Source organism: Monopterus albus, unplaced genomic scaffold (genome assembly GCF_001952655.1).
Source record: "Monopterus albus unplaced genomic scaffold, M_albus_1.0 scaffold36.1, whole genome shotgun sequence".
Taxonomy (NCBI): Eukaryota; Metazoa; Chordata; class Actinopteri; order Synbranchiformes; family Synbranchidae; genus Monopterus; species Monopterus albus.
Genome location: NW_018127916.1, coordinates 1,378,499 through 1,401,148, shown reverse-complemented (window position 1 = coordinate 1,401,148; position 22,650 = coordinate 1,378,499). Strand labels below are relative to the sequence as shown.

Genomic DNA, 22,650 nt, shown 5'->3' with positions numbered 1-22,650 from the left:
GATTTTGGTGGTCAAAGGTCAAGGTCCTGGTGAGAAAGTGCATAAACACGTTTCCCATAATATAGATCTGTTCATTTAAATCAAGGTCCACTTTCTCTACTTTTTCTGGAACTCCCACAGTTTCCCTCCGGTGGTCAAGTGTTGCTCAGTTGTCATAAGATAGCTAAGTTGTATGTCACGTGATAATGGCAGAGCTAACCCCGTGACAGCTGAGCAAACCATCCACAGAGGAAGAATGCTAAAACTGCCCCTAAGCTCTGGCAAACACTAGAAAATGGACCTTGAGTAAAAAGAGGTCAGATTTGTTGAATAAAAAAAAATTGTAGAAAAAAGTACAATATAAATAGCATGCTACATTGTGTGTCACAAAAGTGCAAAGTCAAAAGTTCATTTTTCCTAAGTAAACTGATTCTTGTATAGTTTTTATTCACACACTTGGGTTGATGATACTAGTTCTTTGTGAGAGAGGTTGAAAACTATAAATGGAGGGGAATATAAAGTGAAATGAAGGAGATGGTAGATGATGGGCGAGCTCAACTCTTTCAAAAATGACGGAGATGTTCTGTGACTTTGCGGTCATGCTGATAGTGATTGTGAGAGATTGCAGGAGAGCTCTGAACGGACACTGCAGGGACAGCAAAAGTGTGCTTGACAGAATTAATCAATTAGACTGCGTGGGCGTCTGTCTCCTCCTGACCGTGGAAACCAAGACGACACAGCTGGGTTAGGGATGGGGAGGGACGGACCGCTCCGAGTCATCTGTCATCACGTTACATCCATTAATAATTCACTGAGACACTGACTCACATGTGGCACGCACAGCCGACATGCATGCTGAAGGGAGCATGAGAATATTGGTTGATCTCCTCACTTCTGACCTGTTGACGCTGAGCTCACCAGCAGTATACTGACATTTTTACATTGTTTAGAAATGGCATTTATAATACTCACTATTTCAACTAAAGGGGGTTTAGAGCTGGCATTGAACAGTCACCATGCTGGAAAAGAGTGGCAGCAAGTTGGCACTCATGCATTTAGTTGGTTCATCTTCAAGTCAGCAATTCTGTAAACACACTGTTGGGAAAGTTACTTTTGAAATGTAATAGGTTGCAGGTTACCAATTACCAGATTTATGACTACAACTACTACAAAAAAACCGTTCCAGTCAATTCAGAGTAATTGTCACGGAATATCTGGAGAATGTGGTGGTTTATATGAAGCAACTTTTTCCCAGTTTGCTCACCATTTTGCTCATACTCTATTAGGATAAAGAACAAGACCAGTGTGTCAACAGAACTGCCACAGACAACTCCTGGATCCATCAAAACACCCAGCTCATAACATAGCAGTTTGATGAGTAATGTTAAGGCTTTACAGTAACTGTTCTGTTAATGACAAGTCATTAATGGGGGGCCAAAAATAACAAGAAGAAGAAAGCAACAGTTTAATTATTGTTACTGCTTTAACACTGGGAGTATAACCACCTCCTTGGAATGTGTGGTTGATGATTTGAGTCATCATCCCAGCGAGATCTCAGACGCCTCAGTGACTGGTTTTAATTGAACAGGCATCCGGCAATAACCAATTTATAACAGCTAAATTTAGCCCTCAGTCTTTTAAAGGGCCACCACCTCCAAAAATGAAGCTCACGCCACTGTGGAGCTGTTGTGAGTAGTGAGATCTGTCACTCGGAGCTGGGTTGGCCCTCACTGGTGGAGTGTACTAGAGCTGGAGAGTTGGTAGAAGTTGAGCTGTCCTTTGTCAGATTGTGGGTATGGTTACTCAGTTCATTATGGCTTCTGGCGACTCATTTCAATCAGTGTTGCGTCGTACATTGCCCGCTATGCAGCAGATTGATAAATACTGTTTACCGCCTTTCTAAATTACTTGAAAGACTTGAATTCTAAGTTTCTGCCATACCCAACAGGAGCAGTACGACAGCAACTTGTGTGCACAATGAATTACACCACCGGCAGCATGTGATTATGTGTCTCCTGTCGGCGTGAAGCGATGACAAATGAAGGAGTTCTCTCTCACTTTCAAATTTTCAAAGGTAGTGCGACTCCCCTGCAGCCTTGCTCCCTCACACCTCATTCTGGGGTGACATTTAAGGGAGTATGTGGAAACTTGTTTGCTGTGACGATCATTACCATAAGCATTAACACATTCTTTTATCACAGATGTTAATTTTGTTCTAGGTACATTACAGTATGTAAATGTCTTCAACTTCATTTTTGTGTTTTAGATTTGACTATTTACTTAACAGTAGGCACTTAATGTTCAATCAAGTCTGCACTCACACAAAATATATCATATCTTTACACCCTTACAGCTTAGTTTCCTCCTCTGACCCACAGATTTTCTTATCTTGGTAGTTAATGTCCAACCCTGCCCTCAACGTAGCATTAAAACTTGATCCACACACTTACTATTAACTTACCTGAGGCACAGCCACATAGTAATAGCAAATACCCCTCGGTCTGGCTTGTCTTCATTTAGGGAGCTTAATGAGTTACAAGGGCTTCATAATGAGCATGTCTGAGCAGTGCTGTGGGGAGGTCAGATGGTTTGAGTAACTAAATGAGCCCAGTCACTAGCAGAGCTTTAACATGCATGGAACATTTTGTATATGCCATTGCAGAACACACAGCGACGTATTACAACCCCAGTCCTCCCACCTCCTCCACCACTGTGAGAAAGTGAAAAAAGAAATTAAAGAGGAGACTCTAACAAAGTAATTTGGTTTTCCATTTCCTGTAGGCCTTTGGAGAGGCAGTTATAACTCTCAGGTCCCATCAGGCAAGAACAAGGGAAGTAGGCCGAGCTCTACTTGAGTAAAAATAGAAGAGAAAACTTTACAACTTGGAGTGTGCACTGCTTAGCAAACACATGGTGTTTTTACCTATTCTTTTCAGATCTTGGAATGTTGCTTCAGTTTTTTGAAGGTTGTTTGACATGTCTTGGACAACAGCAAAATTATTTCAAACCAGTAAAATGTTCATGTTTGACATCTAACTTCTATTTAGTTCAGTAAGATAAGCATCATCTATCAGATTGATGATTTTAGTCAAATAATTTCTCATACTTTGAGTTGGAAGGAAAGCAAATACAAGATATCATCTGGAGTAGCCATTACAGCTAACCACAACTACAACAGAGGCGGTGATAGCAAAATTAGCACTAACTATGGAGTCACACTTTTATGGGAAATAGAGCAGGTAAAAAAAACCTAACTCACCATGTTTAATATAGAAAGAGAGCCTTTCAAAATAATTGTCACTGTACATTAACAGTTGTACTAAAAAGTCATGCTAAGAGTTCTGGGAGACTGTACGAAGGCACAGTGATGCTTTGAGTTAATTGTTCGCATCACATACTGATGATGTTTATTAGTTTTTAGCATGCTAACATTAGCTACATGTTCGGTTGTTTGTAACTGGCACTAAACAGAAAGTACTGCTAAGACTGTTTGCTCACAAAATAAATAGTGGACAGACCAGGATTTTTACTGTACCTAGATATTTACCAAGCATGGCTAAAAACCTATATTTAACATTTATCCTCCTATCCACTAGCCGGTCTGCTTTTAAGTGATAGACACATGAATTGTGTATACGTACACAGAGGTAGACACACTCCAGCACATGAATCTGTGTGTGCGTGCACAAATGTGTGAACACTGAATCACATATCCCCTCCCATATTCTCCTCCCTACTCCCCTTGCCCCTGTCATTCAGATCTATGAACTTCCATTAGCAACCATCTGTTACAACCTGCAGCAAAGGTATTATACTACACGCACACACACACACAGAGTGGACACACTTACCTCACTCAACGTATGGCCAGCTAACTTCTTCTAAGCCTTGAGAGAATTTGCTGCAGCATCACATATTTAACCTTCAAAGGAGAAGTCACCCATACACTTGCAAACACCTGTGATAGCGTCACTGTGCTGCTGCATATTACAGAAGGTCAGCAACCCTCGTGCTCACACACACAGGCAGGCAGACTAGAAAGTCACACACACAAGAATCGGTCACAGCATTGTGTTGTGTAAACAGATTGTTGTATCTCTAGACTATCTATAGTATTGGGTCATTCTATCACTCCCTCTGATAAAGGTCAAAACACCCCACCCACTGTTCCCTGGCAGCATTTCACATTAGACAAAATGTCAGAACCTGATCTGCTTCATGGCAGTATGCTGCCTCCAGCACTTTTCTTTACATCTTCAGTGCACACATTTATTCTAGCTCTGAATGTACCATTTTCAGCTCCATTTGAATGCGTTCTCTTTCTCCGAAACAAATGTCAGTGTACAGCAGAAGACTTATATTTTTTTGCCGTGTTCTTGCCTCACAAAATCATTCATTTGAGTGACAATATGGGTTGCAGGCAGGAAGTTTGTGTGTGTGTGTGTGTGTGTGTGTGTGTGTGTGAGTGAGTGTTGGGGGGGTTGATTCAGCATCTAATTATCCAACTTCTTGAAAAGAAAAAATGCTTTCTATGTTTAAGCAACTTGTTCACGTAGCAATAGCATCTGCTTCACTCCTTCATTTCCCTGTCAGCGAGAGACAAATGAATAGAAATGACTGCTTTGTGCGTCTATGCAGCCAATTCTCTAAGCTGCATAAAACGTATCTCCCATGTGTGGTTTTGTATCTGCAGAGAGCTGGCACTTGAATCAGGAATCACTGTGTTAAAATGCAGACGCCCCCCCCAAATTGCAAGGCAGGATCCTTGTCTGTTCATTGTGTTTCTTTTCTGGAGGGTACAATTGAATAAGATCATTTTTATGAAAGGGCCTTTTGAAAATGCCTCGGCAACCCAATAGAAAATATGTTATTCCACTGTGTAGTGGAAAAAAATGACAGGTATTTTGCAAAAATAATGCGTTCAACAGAAAATTATTTTTTAAAAGACAAAATGGCACAGCGTGGTCATCTACATTTCCCAGTGAAGGCTTTTTATAGAATGGCAGAATTATAATTGTTTTTTTTTTAGATAAAATACTTATTATGGCTTGCTGTTTTAAGTAGCTCAAAATCTACCCCACCTCCAATACCCCAGCCCTCCAACCTATCAAATTCCTCCACTCCTGCTGCTTTGTCTTCATCCCAGTGATTATCCTATTATCAGCATCATCAGCTGAGAGGACATATAGCTAAATGGTCCCTATGGGAAGAAGTAAATGCCCAAATGTTAGTAGGTACAGACACACAGATGGAGAAATAAGGCTAGGTTACCTACCTTATTTCTAGGTAACCCTAGAAATAAGGTTACCTCCCATTTTTAATTAATCTGCAATGAAAACATTGCTTTATTGCCTTTGTGGATCTTTACATAAAAATCTATGTTGCAGTGATGATGCATATCATAGTATTTGTGCAGTGTTCATGTTTTTAACATTTATTTGGGCTCAGTAAAAGAAGCATTTATGGTGTTTGTTGCATTTCTTTTGAACTTGATCACACATGGCATGGTAGATGTTGCTTGTGGGTCAAGTATTTGTTGGTGGTGAGTTTAATAATCCCCGTCTCTAAATGTTGGCCTGATATTATCCAAAATCTGCCTTTGACCCTGGGAAGCTGTGCTTTAATTCCACTGTGAAGGAGAATCAGGTTCTGCTTGAGCGAGTCCCTTCTTTTATTCCTTGAGGAATGGACAAGGCAAATAATAGGCTTATGTCCTGAAAAGGAGCAGTTAGTTCCTGGCTGTTTTCACAGTGTGGTGCTCTTACATAACAAGATAAACACTTGCACACACATTTACAGTTGCACAGAATTTATGTAAATCTAACAACAAATATTTCCTAAACAGTATTTTATCTGTCAGGTGTTTCTGTCTCTACTGTAGATCCTAGACGGATAAATCCAGTTTATTTAATTGAAGTTCAAGGCTTTTGTCAGTATCACCCTCACAATAGTCTGCATCCTGAATGAATAAACTTAATTTGATGTAGAGGGGGCCAATGAATCATCTTGTAATTACTGCATTGTGAACCTTTTCTAAATTATTGAAAGTAAAAACTTGTACTTTATACAACCGACAAATCCACCACACAAAGAATGTACATGAGCAGCCAGTGTAGGTTTTTTCTGATCATTGATTTTTCTGGAAAACTGTGACCATGGCAGTGAAGAAGAGAGTGCCTGAGGTAATAAAAAAGATCTATTCTTTGCAGAGCTAGCATAGCTCAGCCACACTAGCGTGATCCGAGAGATCGACTTCACTGGGCCACCACAGTTCTTGCAGAACAGTTTTGCCATTATTGTAATGCCCGTGTTTCAGCAGCTCGATGGGCCTAGATAGTCCCATCTATGTAGGTGCACCCAATAAATATCGTTGTACAAGTCTGCAGCATAGTGGAAAATGGAAAGTTTGACTGAATGTGAAATACAAAACTTTGAAAGGATATGAGAGGTCATGTAGCTCCTATTGCTCACAGGAGGAATGACATTAGCTTCTTTCAACCTGGTGTTGACTCTCTTTAAAAATTCTCCTCATGGTTAATGTACACAATCCCTACCACTTGTACCCACAGACTGAGGACACTCACGCAGAGAGGCCAAGGGAATCAGAGGTCAGCTTGCCTTTATTTTGCTCTTCCATCAGAGCAAGCAGTTAATTTTTTTTCTGTGCCAGCTTATCTGGGTGCCTGCCACCCTAGCCCTGCCCCAGGAGAAAGGCATCAGATGCCTCAGCCCTCTCTCCTCCTCTTCCTCCTCCCTCCCCTTACCTTTCCCTTAGCTCAGTTCTCCTTGGCTGACTGGAGGAGGTGGCTGCAGATTGAATTATTCTCTCCGTTCCATTTCTCCCAAGTTTGCATTCATTTGCAATGCGCTGTCACTTCTCTTCTGTTGTGTTTGTTTCTTAAGTGGAAGCCATTCAGTCTGTCTCTGCTTATTGCATCGTCTCATATCAGTTGTGGCATTGGCCTACAATAGTGGTTATGCAAAAAAGAAATAGGCTTTTATTGGTGTTAGAGCACATTTGCAGAGGCGAATTCCCAGAGCCTCCCCGCCGGCACTGTTTTATACATGCTGCATGTCTGTGTGTGTGTCTGTGCACATCAGGGTTTTCACACATTAGATTCAGGGCCTTTTCCTGACATTCAAAGACTTTGTTTGGTGATGTTTATCAGCTTTTAGAATCATTTTGCACATTGTGGTAAGACAATAGGTCTAAACTAATGATTATTTACATTATAAATTCATGTGTTGATTCTTTTTATAATTACTTGTTTCATCGTTATTTGATAAAGTTTCCAAATGCACATGACATCTGCAGATATTTTGTTTTTGTTTTTTCTGACCAATGCTCTAAAAGCGCTTTATGTGAGCTGTAGGAGCCAAAAGAAATGCACAGGTAAACTCTGCCTTCGGAAACAAGTCGTAGCTATGGGAGTATGTTGGATTATACAGAGGTCACACACCGCACTTAAGTACAAAACGAAAATCCCACTGCAATGTAGGGAATATGGATTTCTTCTCCAACTGAGTGTGATCATATAAATGCTTCCTATCTCAAAAGTCAAAGCTTATGTTGAAGGTCATCATTAGTAGTGAGGAGAGGAGAAGAATAAAAATTTTAATATGTATTTTGGTTTCATTTGTGAGGTAATAAAAATGTAGTTTATGTAAAATAGGCACATCATATTGATCGCAGCACTCTGAATAGAATTGAATTGAAATTGTATCGTTTATGCATCAAACATTGAATCGCTGCCTTAGAGAATACAAGATTAATACTCGTACCGCTGACTTACAGGAGATAGGAAACGTGATGGAACCTCATGTGCACTTTGTGTTTGGACAATGCAAAGACTCCCCCATCTAAAATTATCGCAGTCTCTGGTGTACTCTTCAGTCCTCAGGAAGAGTTTTGAGTTCACGCTGTCAAACTCTTTCACCTACGTCTTCTTCTCAGCCCATTTCCCCCTCCTCACCCTCCTCCTCGTCCTCCTCGTCCTCATCCACGATTTTGGCCCCACTGTCTTGAGCTCTGACAGCCTGTCATAACTCCGTCAGCCTGTTATAGCCTGTCACAACATAATGACCTAACACTTTCATGATTGGCAGGTGTTTTTCCTTACAGGCCAATGAAGTAGATGCTGGGAGATGTGGTTCGATGCCCAGTTACCTTGTTTCTTTGCTGACTGGCAGGTGGACCCCCAAACTACATAGAAAGAAGGCCTGTTTGTTTGTTTATCACCCATTTAATTCGTGCTGTGTTTGAAAAGCTATATAGCAGCTGCTGGCTCAGTCGAGGCAGTGACCAGGGGGATGGGACGCTTGTCTTCCTCTGCTGGTTTAGTGACAGGAGAAAGGCGTAGGAATGGGAGAAGAAGGAAACATGGGAGCTTGCCCGGAGGCAGTGGTGGAGAAGGGAGGTACTGAAAGAGGTTCTGGGGTGTTATGCTTCAGATAGACAATTGAGGAGAATTGCAAATATTGACCTTGGAAAGCCACCTCTGTGATAATAATTATCTCACTTTGTCTCTCCCTCCCTCTATTTTCTTGCCTGATTTACTGTCTCTCTCCCTTTCTTAGTCGTTTTCGTGCTTGTCCTTTGCTCGTGTAATCTTAGCGACCTTAGATAAAAGCAGCCAGGCTCTTTTTCTTCTCATTGATACACATTAATCCCTATTGTTGATTACAAACTTACAAGCTCAGGTTCAGCTTATCACAGTAAGCCTCTACCGTTTGACCCCTCACTCTTCCTATACTGTACTGTTTAGAAGACTGATACCCAGACATTACACAAATATACTCAAAGGTCTAGGTTTGGTGTCACAGCAGGATGATGGAAGGCTGTATTTGCTGATTAGACCGCCAATACAAGTACTTAATAATAATGCAGTATTTCTGCTACAAAATTAACAATTACCATAGTAAAATACAACCTTGTCACTGCTCCCCTGTATGTGGGTGTGTGTGTGTGTGTGTGTGTGTGTGTGGGTGTGTGTGTGTGCTGGCGCCTTTCTTTACCCCTGTGAAACGTGGCTTTCTGCTTCTTCCGCGGTAAAGTATGCTCCAGTAAGTGAAGGCGGAGGAGGACGTATTCATTTAAATTGGTGCTAATGGCAGACTATTTAAAAGGCAATTAATTGCTAGGGGCCAAATGCACAATGGCAGTTAACGCTGTCACAACGCTGAGTAGTAATTGAATGTGTTGATGGGATGTGCCTGTGTGTTTTCATATGTATTCCTCTTGTCTGAAACTGGGTGGCCACTTACTGTACCTACAAAAGCTCTCACCAAAAGGACTTTCTTTTGTCTAGTGGATGATGTTTGTCATAAAGAAAGCAGCATAATGACGCGCACCGTTTCCCCTGGGATTTATTTTTTCAGCAGCGTTACTGTTGTGTACATGTCTACGAGCATGCGGCACTGGACCTTTATTCATAGTTTTTGTGATAACTTGAGAAATAATGATGTACAGATGTGCACAAATGATAAATGAGTGAATGGGACCTTTTAAGAGCCATTTGGGCATTTAACCCTTTGCTTAGAATCTGAATGTTTTTGTTATGTGTGCGCACATGTAGTTCTAACAGTTCTATTGGTATTCTGATCACATGGGGTGCCAACCTTAAGGTGCCGGTCCAACTTGTCGCTGTATGTCTTTTCCCGAGTGAAGCTTCTGCACACGTGCTCGTGAACAGCCTATGTCGAACTGCTAACAGTGATGTGTGTATTTATTTGTGGGCGTGTGGTAGTGTCCCCTTCATTTCATACCAGCCCCAGTCAGCTGCGAGCAGTGTAGATTGTCCAAGTTCCGGTGTTTACACTTCATTATGAATATTAATGAACCATGTGAAATTTCAGCAGTAGCAAACCACAGCTGAATGCGCATAAGGGAGTCGCTGGTATGGATTCAGTTTGTACTGGAGTTTGTTGAGCTGCGTCTACTAGCTTTGTTAGAAAATATTTGTTTTCAGTATTCACTACCATTGATCACTTTTTTTTAAACGTTGCACTATTATTTCTGAAATCAAATTTCAAATGTCTTGTTTGTTTGGCTGGTTGGTTTTCTCAGTTTGACAGCACTACACCCATCTCCATTCTCTCTCACTTTTTTCATCCTCTTCCTTGCTTTATCATGCTCCTCTGTATGGCATAGAGAAAGACTGAGAGAAGGCCTGAGATCGATGCTGGGCCTGCACACACAGAGCCCGGCAGCTGGCTGAATCGGAGTGATCGATCAGGCACAGAGCATTTACTCTACCAGACTGCTGGGCCTTTGTGGATGTAGATTATTTCTAAATTATTACAGAAGGCAGATGCTTGTCAGAAGATGCTCTCTGTCAAGGTTATACAGCTTCAGTGCTGCCTACTGTAGCTCTTTTCTTCCCTATCTCCCTCTGTCATGCTTCTGCTTTATTCATTTTCTTAACTTTATCTGTTCCTGCCTTTTATTTTTCACCATTTTGTTTCTCTTGCAGTTTTTTTCTGTAATTGTACATATTCCACATTGCTCTTTTATTTTACGTAGTAGTCTTTCCTGCAGTGTGTTGATGCCTACATTTAGCATGCTGTAAGCACACAGTGTATAACACTCAAGTAATGAGAAACTGAAAATGTCAACCAGCAAATTGACTTCATACACACAGACAGACAGGGCTACACAGTATGATCTTTGACCAGTGTTGGTCTGTGACGATACTGAATATATAAGTAGGCTGCTGTGTGTTTGAAGCTTTCTCGAAATGGCGTTTGTTCTTTTTGGTAAGATTTAAATGTGATCTTTGCATTCTCTGCTTTTCAACAACACTTAGTGCCTGTGTTCTTCAAAAATAGATGTATGTGGATGGGTTTTGTGCTTCTTTGTACTGAGTGTCGTGTGTGTGTGTGCTTCAGAGTGGATGAGCCTATACTGTACATGTGGGCATGCGTTTAAAACTGATAATTCAAGTTTGAGATGCCTCAAAGTGTGTTTTCATCTTTTTTATGCTGATTAAAGCTCTATTATGCCCTTGGCTCTACCTCTTGTCATCCCCTTCATCTGTCCTGAGCACTATTGTATTCTCATGGTCCACATAAATTAGCCCAAGTCTTCTCTCTCACAAGACGTATCACAGCCACAGTTAGTTATTCAGTTTTCTATCTACAATTCTCTATCCATATACATTTTTTTTTTTGAATATCTGAAAGATCTCTTTATTGTCTCAGTGTATTAATACTGTATGTTGATGTGGATATCTTCAGCACTGGATTCTGTAAAATAAGCTGACAAAATAGTAGTTCCTATCAAAGGAACCTTCTAGCCGTTCTCACCATTTCTGTAAATGGATGTGTCTGGGATGTGTGGAGTCTAGGTTAGCAGTAGATACAGTATGTTTCCAATCTGTTGTTGCACATATTTCTGATTTCAAGAAAGATAATATGTGAATATTCTCAACAGGAACACATCTTATAAATGTTTCTCACTTAAGATGGCATAAATGTAATTGTATAGAAATTCATAGTCATGTCTTCTGCCCTTATGCACCAGTGTGCATACTGTACATGTACCTGTGTAATAAAAATGTTCTTTATGGATTCTAACCAGGGACATTGCAGTTACATTATATACTGTATTTCTTAGCCCTGCTTGCATAATGGATCCCACTTTTTCATCATTAGGTACTGGTGGCATTTAATAGTCCCTTCTGCACTGTGATTGTGCATTTGAATCATTTGTTGTCATTATCTTTTATTGCATTTTATATCAAGACGCCCCTGAGTCAGCTTGGTTGTGTTACCTTTAAATTATAAAAACACACAGCCTCACTTTGTGCTGACATGTTTTTGGACATGCTGTGTACAGTCTCAGCACTCAGCTGTTGTATATTTATTTTACTGTCTGTGCTAATTGAACACGAATCTGTACAGAGAGCACGGTATATAGGAATTTATTTTCATTGCAGAAGATTAGTGGACTCCTTTGTCTGCAGTAAATTAATAACTTGTAAGATATGAATTATATTAATATTAACAGACTCTTAATCTATATACCAGTTATGTGTATACAGTCTATGGTAGCAATAAGCAAACAGTATGGCTCCAGACTATATGTTATGGTATAACTAAATACAGGTGGCTGTTCAGTGGTGCTTTAAACTAAACATGATATTTCACATATTAGTTTTTGTAATATTATCAAGACCTCAGAAAGTAGACATACACTATCCACATCAGACAGATTAGAAAAACAGAACAGGGAGAGTTTAAAATGAAAAAGAAGGTTTGAGTTGTAATTTTGCATACAGTCAGAATGGGCTTCCAGGTACATTATGCCCTTTGTCATGTTTTTCATAGCTAGTCCTTGATTTTTTTTTTTTTTTATTAGTAGTTTTTCTAATTTGGTCCAAACTGAGCATCCTACCTTAAGCTACCACCAATCAGAGCACTTTGTGAATTCTCAGCATCACCGCCACTGCTGGTTAAATATTCAGAGAGTCGTCTCTCGGCGATCGAGCACTATAGACCATATGAGGACGGGGCACAGCAGGCTAAACAAGCATTTACATTGCTATCCAGATGTTGTTTGTATTAACATATTACAACTGATTGCAAGTCAGTTACTCACCACCCAATGAAAGCAATCTCCTTCATTTCACAGCAGACTGATAAAATATTTACATTGTTATCCAGATGTTGTTTGCTTTCACATTTGAAACCTGGTATGCTAGTCCATACACTAAAAAGTGGTATTCATTGGATTCAGAGACACAACAGATCTAAAATTGAATACTTCATGGATAAAGGATGAATGATTGATGATCATTTGTTTACAGCAGGTCACAACATGCACAACAATTTTAAGAGCTTGAGCAGTTCATGTTAATTTGTTCTTGTCCTATTAGAAGACAGTGAGGCAGTAAGATGAAGTGACTATTGCAGTAAAATTGCTACTGAAGTGTATAAAGTGTTGAATTGTAAGTGCACATGTATACTGTAAGTCCAGTGACTAGTGATTATGGAAACCTCATCTTTGTGTGCTGTCATATAGCTCTGCAGTGCACTCACTGTAGGCATCTCAGTGTCAGGACACTTAGCTGCATTTCACTCTAGTGCAAAAGATCTCCTCTGGGAGAGATAGACAGTAATACTGTAGGTTGAGCTGGTGGCTGGGTGGGGTTGCAGAGTAATGGACTCAATGAAGCCTGGATGGGGAGAGAAAGGGTGATGAGAAGGAGGGAAGTGAGAGGGATTAATTGGTCACCCAGGAGAGAGGAGATAACATCACATGTTTAAAAGCTGGCACAACTAATCCTGTCATTTCTTGGACTAGAATAATAAAAATGGAGAAATGATATCTCTTGGAGAACTGGAGAGCCAGCTAATCTGTATGCCCGGAACAGGCGCATGTTTGTGATGGCAAAATGTTCTACAGATTAAGGTGTATTTCTAGTTGAGTTGCATCATTTTCCGGTGTGACGATGGCTAAAGACTGTGCTTTCGTTAGATGTTTTTTAATTATTTCCTCTTTGACTTATTACTGTGGATATATATCTTTGTATACTTCTTTCCTCTTTGACTTATTACTGTGGATATACTAACTAGAAGTATACTTCTCTAAGATCTACTGTAATTTCTGTAACATAATTGGATAGATGAAGCATTGTATTTTTGCCAGATGCAATAGAGACAGACATTGCAAAGCACATCCTCTGTATCAAGAAAGGAACATACTGTATCAGTGCTTTAGCATGTTTTACTCCATTAACTGCAAATCACACACTATATTTTTTACACTACTCCTTGACAGTTTCCTAAAGCGTACCATATGGTTTCAGATTGATTTCCTACCTTTCAACAGCCATTTTCATTCATTTCATCGCAGACTGAAAATCATCTTACATCGACTCTTCTGTAGGTTAATTGTTCATTATGCTTTTATTATTAATTATTTGGTTTTGTTCTGTTATCACTGCCATGAAAAAAGCATGGTATTTAGGAGATGCAGTGTGACAATGAAAAATAAACCCAAAAAGCCAATAAATAAATACACAGTGCTATCAGGAAAACAAATAGTATGAATTTGGTCATTTGTTGCATTTAAAAGGCTGTTGTTCAGCTGCCGACTTTCTAGTCGTAGATGTAGGAGCTTTATGACGAAGCTGGCAAAATCTTTAATGTGATGGATCATCTATCTCAAGCTGGCAAAGTAGCTGCCCTCAGGGTACAGTGGGAAATCAGTCAAAAAACATATGGTACTCTTTTAAAATCAGAGGGCAACAACATTATAGCATACAGAGTTTATAGGTAACAGGCTAAACATGCAAAACCTCTCTCCTAATGACCTGCTCTCTGTTTACTCATCTTCTCCAAGTGGTTTTCTCTTCCTTCGTGACCCACACCTGATGTTAACGCCATCATTCCTTCCACCCTTTGGTCCTGCAGCACTCCCCTTTCTCCCTTGTCATATCTGTCACAGACGTTCAGTCGCTGGTGTTGCTCTAGGCTTCAAATTTAATTTGGTTTCACTCTGTGGTAATTGCTTTGAGAGACGTCAGTGTCTGCATGTTTTCCCTCTTATGTCTGCTAGAATACTGGATAGGGTGTGTGTGTGTGTGTGTATGAATGAATATGTGCGTGTGTAAACAATTGCCTGGCCACACACTGTCAAAGATACACTTTGTCAAATACCAGCTGCTGTCACTGGACTCTCTGGCACTTTGACAATGCTTCTGTCAGACATCAAACACTCTCTCTCTTTGTAGCAGAACAGACGGAGAGTAGGAAGTGAGATAAATCTGCAAGACATCACAAAATATCAATTTGGAAACACCTCATGACCTTTTAGTTGAATAATAAACCACTCTTATGGGAGGGGAGGAGGATTGATTGAAGTAAAGGGCAAAAAATATACAGCAAAAAATAAATTGTTTGCCCTTGAACTGCCACCAGTGCTATGGTGAGGTGAGGTGGAAGGAAAGGTAGCTAAGCTGATGGACTGAGGTGATATTGGTATGGCTCTGTGTATTAAAAAAAATCCCCTGCCTTCCCTGCTCTTGTGGTTTCTCTTTGCATCTTTTGTATCTTGGCCATCTGTGAATCAGTCTGCTTCTTTTGGCTCACTATCACGTGTATATTATATATGCACAATCATGCTCGACTTGCGTTTAAGATGTTGAGGCATTTAAGCTGCTGCCATTGTTTTCCTGCTCATTTCGTGTGTTCACCTGTGTTTTCACATGATCTTGTGAGCTTTGGCATAACTGGAGCTTTTGACGATTAACAGATTGTCGAAATATACAGCGATGGAGTGTAGGTATCAGCTTTCACTCTCCTCTTATTGTGTTTGTGTCGCAGTGAGCACGTAGGTACATTATCACTTTCACCTCTGATCAAGTTGACATTTGCCCTACGTCTTGATGCTGTTTGGCTCTGCCCCTCCCCGCTCAGCCTGCTGAGGCGGCAGATGAGACAAGCAAGTCATCGAGGCAACCACATATACCTGGAAACAATTGTAATAGATAAAGGAGCACTCATGTGCACTGTTCCTTTCTAGTGGAATGTGACTTAGCTTCTTTTGACTTTTTTATGTTTGGCTATAGCCAGAAAACAGGTATGCAGTTTTCTCCTTCTCACTCACCTGCAAGGTCAGTGTCTTATGAGCAGTAAGAGAGACAAGATGTCTGAATTTTATTTCTTTGTAAACAGCACCTTTAGGTTCCCTTCTGCCCACACTCTGTTGTCTGTTTGATGCCAGTAACAGCAGGAACCGGGCAACAGTTTGGGCATGTCTGTGACTATCTGTCAAACCATGGACACTGAGCCTAACCAGCCAGACACTCGCATCACTAAGTCTTTCCTGTCCCCATGGGCACACTGCTCCGCCTGTACGCTCACCCTGAGCCCCCTGCTGGCCCTCTGTGTGTAAGACACCTGGCTACCTGTGGGCAGATCTGTGTGCTATTGACTCACTGTGATGGCTCCTGGAGTGACCTTGTTTGACCTTTACATCTTTTTCATTTGTGCTGGGTATGACCATTGTGACCTGTGTATACATGAGATTTTGAGATTCATGTATCCCTGTGAGCAAATGATGAGATAGAGCTGTTTGTAGCATTTATCCCACAGGAGGTATAATTGAATTTACAGTGGTAGTTGCTTCAGTGCATGATAATGTGCAGTACAATGGTCTCTGGCTCCGTTCTGTGCTATGATGAGTCTGCCACTTAGCATCAAAGGCTCTGTGGTTTAATGAGCGAAATGCATATTATTTTTGAATAGAGTATCTCAAATGAAACAAAAAGTGACTCAATTAGATGAGAATTAATATTGTTTTTATGGGGATACTTCAGCAGTTGCTAATATATTAGATTAGCTCATCTTCTCCCATGACACTACTTCTAACATAATCGTACTTTGATGAGATCCATATTATAACCTTAGAAGTAGACTGATTAGTAGACAAGAGCTTATGATCAAGGTCGATTATTTTCAGGGTAGCTCTGAAGAACCATTATGAGGGAGTTTATCTGCTGCAGAGAGCTACTGTATTGTTCCAGAGTAAAGACAGCTGTCTTTTTTGTCTCATTGAACAAGACACAGAAGCTTCAGAACAATGCTGGCACTCTGCTGTGGAAATGTGGTTTCTATGGGCCCGTGCGGAGCACACAAAGTCTGGTGTTTGATTTTGAAAAGCTGGTGAGTTGCTGCTGCTGTGGGTAGGTGACAGCTCGCATCTTCTCAGTCTGGTCTCCGTGGAAACAGCAGACTGGAGTTGGGAATTTGTCTCTGAATGGGGAAATGCAAAAGGAAGTGTTAACATTTCTATTGTTGAGGGGGAAGATTATGGGTGGGGGGTACAAAGGCAGGGATTATCTCAGCACATGCTACAATAGCACTGCACACACAGCCCCTGCAAATGGGCCTGCTGCAGGGCGCTTTGGATCACAGAATAAAGACGTTCACCCACCCATCCATGCAGATCCTCTGTCAGAGTTAGCTAATAAGGACTACAGTAACCATGTGCCAGTAGCAAACCAACAAGGGACCTCTAATTAAGAGTCATTATTTCTCCTCATTATGGACATTTACATTGTTTGGCAAGAACAACAAGAGGAGAATCTATTCGCATCGCCGCTGCACTCCTCCCAACTCTTTGTGACTGGAACTTGAAATGGGATGGGATGTCATTTCAGTCACTCCACTGAGAGTGAAGTGTAATAATGCAAGCAATAAAAGCGTCGTATGTTTTCAAGCTTTTTTCTATTTCACCCTGCTTTGCTGATGAGTTCTGTGCTCTATGAAGTCAATTAAATTGTTGTGAAGTTGGTTTGTGACTGTGCTGCTGGAATTAATATGGCGTTAGAGGAGGGAGGACGTTGGAGGGCAGTAAACTGAGACAGATGGAGAGAAATGGAGTACAGCCTGTGATGGCAGGATAAAACAGCCGAGCCAAGAGGAGAGATAAAAGGATGGTGCAAGAATGAAAGGTGGTGGTGGGAGATGGTAGCGAGGGTGTGAGGAGAAGTGAGTGAGTTTGTGGTGTTTTAAAATTCTGGAGTGGAGAGTCCCTCCTTGTGTTATTGTGGGGTGGTTCTGACTCAGTGATTTCTATGATTGGCCTTAATCCTGGCCGAGTGGAGAAGACAGAATGAAGAGCTTACAGCAGACTGCTCTCACTCTGACAGGCTCGGCTGCTGCTGGAGCTCACCGGACCCTCGTCTGCTGCCCCCTAATGGACTAACTGTTGCACAGCACATCTCCATACAGCTCCACCAAATCGAGTAGCTCTTAAGACCATGACACAGTAGTTACATTTTAATATAACATAAATTTGTCAGTCACATGACACACTTTTGTCACTCAAAGTTTAATGCACCTTGCGATTTCTGTGTTGATTATGTCCTTTTATATCACCAGACAACATGGAAGAAATACTGCCCACAGACATATCATGTCCTTTACGCTGTCTCTAGGTAAACAAAAGATGGATGATATGTCCGTAGATAAAGTGAAGATGTAGTTTCTAGTGATGCCCCGTCTGGATATTTAATTCAACAATGTGGGAAGGACTCTTAAGAAAGCTGTTCTGTACTGAGATGTCTTTTTGTAAAAGAGCTTTCTGGCTTACCATTATTATTGTCACTGTTCACAGCAACCAGTTATTGCAAAATTGACTGAGGGCCTTCCCTCGCCTTGCTAGTCAGTCTGAGAAGGTTAAGTGACCTCTGTAGAGTAATTTCACAGTGTTTTGGTCCCCAAGGTGACTTAAGCGTTCCCAGAAATCAAGCTGAGGGGGTCATTTGGAACACGTTGAGTACCTCGATTCAAGGCTGCAATCACATGTACAGACCATGTCAGGTTTTCTCAAGTACCCTCTCACTCAAACACACACATTGTAGGGCTGACTTGGAGTGTCCCTCCAGATCACACAGACGACAACGTTGTGTGTCGAGTACCCTTTAAGTTAATGCTCATTAGAAGGGCCTAACAGGCTGCAGCAATCACACAGGCGGCCCAGTGTCGAGTTGGCGCTCACCACAGCATGACGCTGTCTGTCCCTGGTGTGCTGCTATTTCCCTAGAAATAACAAGACTTTGAGTGATTAAAGTGCTCCCCTCTGGAAAAGAGCAAACTGAACAGTTAAAGATCCTAATCGCCTCACGCAGAGCTTTTTGTTGTTCTTTTTTTCCTGCTGCCTTCTTGCTCCGAGTTCACACTGAGGGAGCTTGGTTTTTCACCTGCAGGGTTCTTGGACAGCAGAGACTTCACCAAGCTCCACGGCGTGCTCGTTGGTTGCTTCGACAATACGCTGTCACCTACAGTGTTTGCATACATGACAGACGTGACCATAACATGACCATCGTGTGTTGTTTAAGGCTGGAGACCTTGTGGAGACACTTTTTACCACTATCCATTACAGGCTGGTGTTTATGGTTCTCGACCTTGCCTGAAGGCTCTGTGACAAATGACCTAACGTGATGCATTTTGTGTCAAGGTTACAGTGGCATTAACATTAGAGGGTCGTGCTTATGTTGTCTTTCTGCGTGTATGCTGTAGTGTTATTTGCTGTTGGCCTGTTGCGAGCTTATCTGTGCTTTACTGTGCTGATCTCACTATGCTCATCCAGTGCTCCAAGCTCCTTGGGCTCCAGCCACCAGCATAGATGATATATTCTTAACCCCCCTCCTTCCCACATCTCTCACTCTGATTCATCGGCTGTTTGTGTCACCCATCCATCTCGGCCAACACTGAAGAAGGAAAGACACATGACTGTTTTGGAGCAAGGGGACTGTATTAAGCTACGGAGGAGAGAAGTCCCAGAGAAATGGTGGCCTAGTAGGGGTAGAGGGAGGAAAACAACTAGGAGACAGGCAGCTAAGGAAACAGAGCTGGAAAAAAATGTGTATGTGTGGGGAGAGAAATGGATTTTCTAAAGGGACAAAGTAGAGATTCTTACTGACAGATTAAATGCTGAGAAAAAGCCTGAGCCAAGGGGATGAAAGGGTACAGTAGCTAGATCATAGATCATGACAAAGAGTTGAGGGGAAAAAAAGGATAGAAACAATTCTGAAAATGCAACTTGCTCCCCAAAAGAGAGTTACATCAAAAGAGAGTAATTTTCAGGCTAATCTCAGAACTGGGATTATTCTTCTGCTGCTCTGTGCTTATCCGTAATTGAAAAAAAAAAATTAGTATTGATAGTTTCATCAAGAGACTTTCTCTATCACATAGCTCTTTAGCAAGGCCGACAGAAGCCACACAGTATTTTTTCCAGTGGACTCTGGTAATAATTTTGATTGGCTAATTAAGGTCCACATTTCACTGTTTCAACTCCTTATTGTCTCATTAGGAAATCTTATTGTTGTTATTTAGGACATGTTCAGGTGATTAAAGCATGATGCAGATGCATGAGTGAAAATGATCTGGATTTTTTGTTATGTGCCACAAATTAGGTTAGTTTATTACACCGTGCACGTCCTATATGAGCCTGAACTGACATTTTCTGCCTAGTGGGTTTGAGAAGAGGTGGAGCAGTATTTTGTCTGTGGCTTTGAGTGGGATGGTCTGGTGAGATGAGGTGGGTGGGGGGTACTTAATAGAAATAGGACAGCTTTACAATAATAAGTCCTTTTTTTTTTGTCTTGCATGCTTTGATAGATAAAAATCCTCCTGTGGCAGGTGAGTGGGGGCCTTCAGTGTGGCTCCACAAATGAATGAGCTTTTACTGTGTCACACTTCTAAATATGGTTAGAGCCATGGGACTGGCTGATCAGACTGTTCTGGGGTAGGAACGAGATCACCCCCTAGAGACCTGGGAAACCTAGATAGTGAGGCACGGGAGGGTAAAAGATACTTTTGTGATATTATTGACATCTGCTCTGTAAACTGATTAGCATGTCTCCTCTGTGTTGGGGTGAAAAAGGCAACCAACACAAGGAAAGTCGCTTTTTTTTGTTGGTCTCATCAAGGTGTCCTCATCAGTGTGGCGTTTATCTGGCTGTGAGGATGGAGAACTTTCTTTTGTTATCATCAAAAAGTGAAAACGTGTGCATCTGTGTATCATATGTATCAAAGAATTAACGTACACATTGAATTTTCTTTACAGCTCATGGTGTGTAGACCTGCCAACATAAATTCAATACAACCATGTATATCAAACTATAATTTTATAACTCAACAATAGCTACACTGCCTTTAAGGCTAGTGTCTACTAATCTACAAGCAAGGGCAAATAAACATCCACTAGGAAAAGTGCACAGAGCTTAAAGGATAAGGTCTTTCATTTCCTATATTAATAGTATTTTCACCATTTCTCATATAGAGACTAAAACCAACTCAGTTAATATGTCAGTCTCCAACCTGATTCAGCTTATTCATCTGTGGACCTCTGTTGCTGTTCAAAGACGATTCATAATGGAGAAACATGTCACCCAGTGCAGTGGTAGGTTTCACTGATGTGTTTTTAATAGTTTTTGAACTACAACAGAGGTCCATGACACAGACAAATAAGCTGATCCCAGACTGACACGCCGACGGACAAATCATTATCGGTTTTAGTCTCTGTATGCTGTGTGTTGAAAATAGAAAATGACCGACCTGATCCTCTAAAAACAAGCCTGTTAATGCCGAGCTCAGTATAGATTTGGCCTGGTGTAGATCTGTCCCACTACCACTGATGATGAAGGTCTGTGCCTTGGCTTGTTGCTAGAGCAAGTGTGTTTTCATTGAGTCTTATACCTCCTGCCAGCTCAGCTGTCAGTCAGACAAATACACATATGATCACCTCATCAATTTGTAACAGCACTTTCAATACATGGTCTCTCACCGTGCAAATTCCCTTAATTTCATTTTGAATTTATATTAATAAAAATTCTCTTACTTTCCTGTTTGAGAATATGTAAGTTATCAGTATGTCAGTGTTTTTAAAGATAATGCCTCCAGTAGATCGGTTTTGATAAACAACTTACAGCTTCAAATAGCTTTAATAAATTGTTAAGCTGATGTTTTTTTTTTAAGGAACATGTTGTTGGGTTTAACGTGCTCTCAACCTCTGAATTAACCAGTTAATTTACAGCTGTACTGACTTTAGCAGAGGACAAGGTCACCATCCCCATCTGCCTGCCTGTCTGTCGCTCACACGTGCAGACGCACACATGTACACAAATCACTGTCCTACTGGCTTCTGACACTCACACTGCTGTTTTTGTGCTTCCTTGTAGAAACTGGCCAGGGAGGCAGAGCAGCTTCAGAAGGAGCATGTATGGCAAGACGGTGTGACGGTAAAGTAGGACACCCACTTTCCTCCTTCCTTCTCCAAAGACTCTTCTTTTCTCACCTTTTTTCCTTTTCCCAGGCAAACTGGTTAATATTCCTGTTATCTGACCATTCGCATCTCTTTTCCTGTTTCCCCCTCAATTTAGTTGTTTGACTTATAGCCCTTTAATGACAATGTGATCAGCATCACAGAGACTATGCAGAGAAATAAAAACATACACAAATGCAGTGTACACGGGTATGCACACACAATATAATTGCTTACTTTGGGGGTTTGTTATTTTGAGGTCTTTAGTATTATTTAAGAGATTTGTTTTGTTTCACAGGCCACAGCAAATTGAACACAGCATTCTCTTGCAGCTGACCTTTAAAACACTAGATCCGCTCTCGAAATCTAAAAAAAGGAGAAATGGTATCACTTTGGTTTGTGTATTTGTCTGTGTGTTTGTGATCCAGCATGCTCCACTGACTCTCCAATTTGCGAGTACTCAAATGCCCCACAAACGTGCATGCATACTGATGCACACATGCACAAAGTATACAACAAAGCTGAGTACGCCCCTGTGCAATATCACTAAAATGTTAAATGATTCATAATTGTGCCATCTTACAATAATTGTATTAGTTTTAATTTAAAGTGTAGGGCATTTGTTCTTATGAATAATTACAACAACAGGTGAGATACAGTATGCAGCACTACACTGACAATACCAGCCTCAAAGAACAACTTCAGTACAACAACAGTGAGTACACCTTTGACAGCTGCAACAAAATTCAGTTTATCTGTGGTTACTGCTACCGAAGAGTTTGTGCCTGTGGTTTCCAATTAAGGCTAACTGCATGAAAGAGGTTATCAAATAACCTGTAAACAGCACAGCTTTCTCACCTTTGGCCTGGGTTGTATCTAATGCAGCATGGCTCTAC

At 41.0% G+C, this 22,650-nt stretch overlaps 1 protein-coding gene across 1 annotated transcript in view; it reads left to right on the top strand.

Moving 5' to 3' along the window:
- Nucleotides 1–22,650, top strand: part of LOC109959020 (voltage-dependent calcium channel subunit alpha-2/delta-2-like) — a 123,998-nt gene that overhangs the window by 41,356 nt on the left and 59,992 nt on the right. Inside the window, exon 4 of the mRNA XM_020598072.1 lies at nt 21,672–21,731. Coding sequence (XP_020453728.1) covers nt 21,672–21,731 — 60 coding nt within the window. The remainder of the gene's footprint in view (nt 1–21,671; nt 21,732–22,650) is intronic.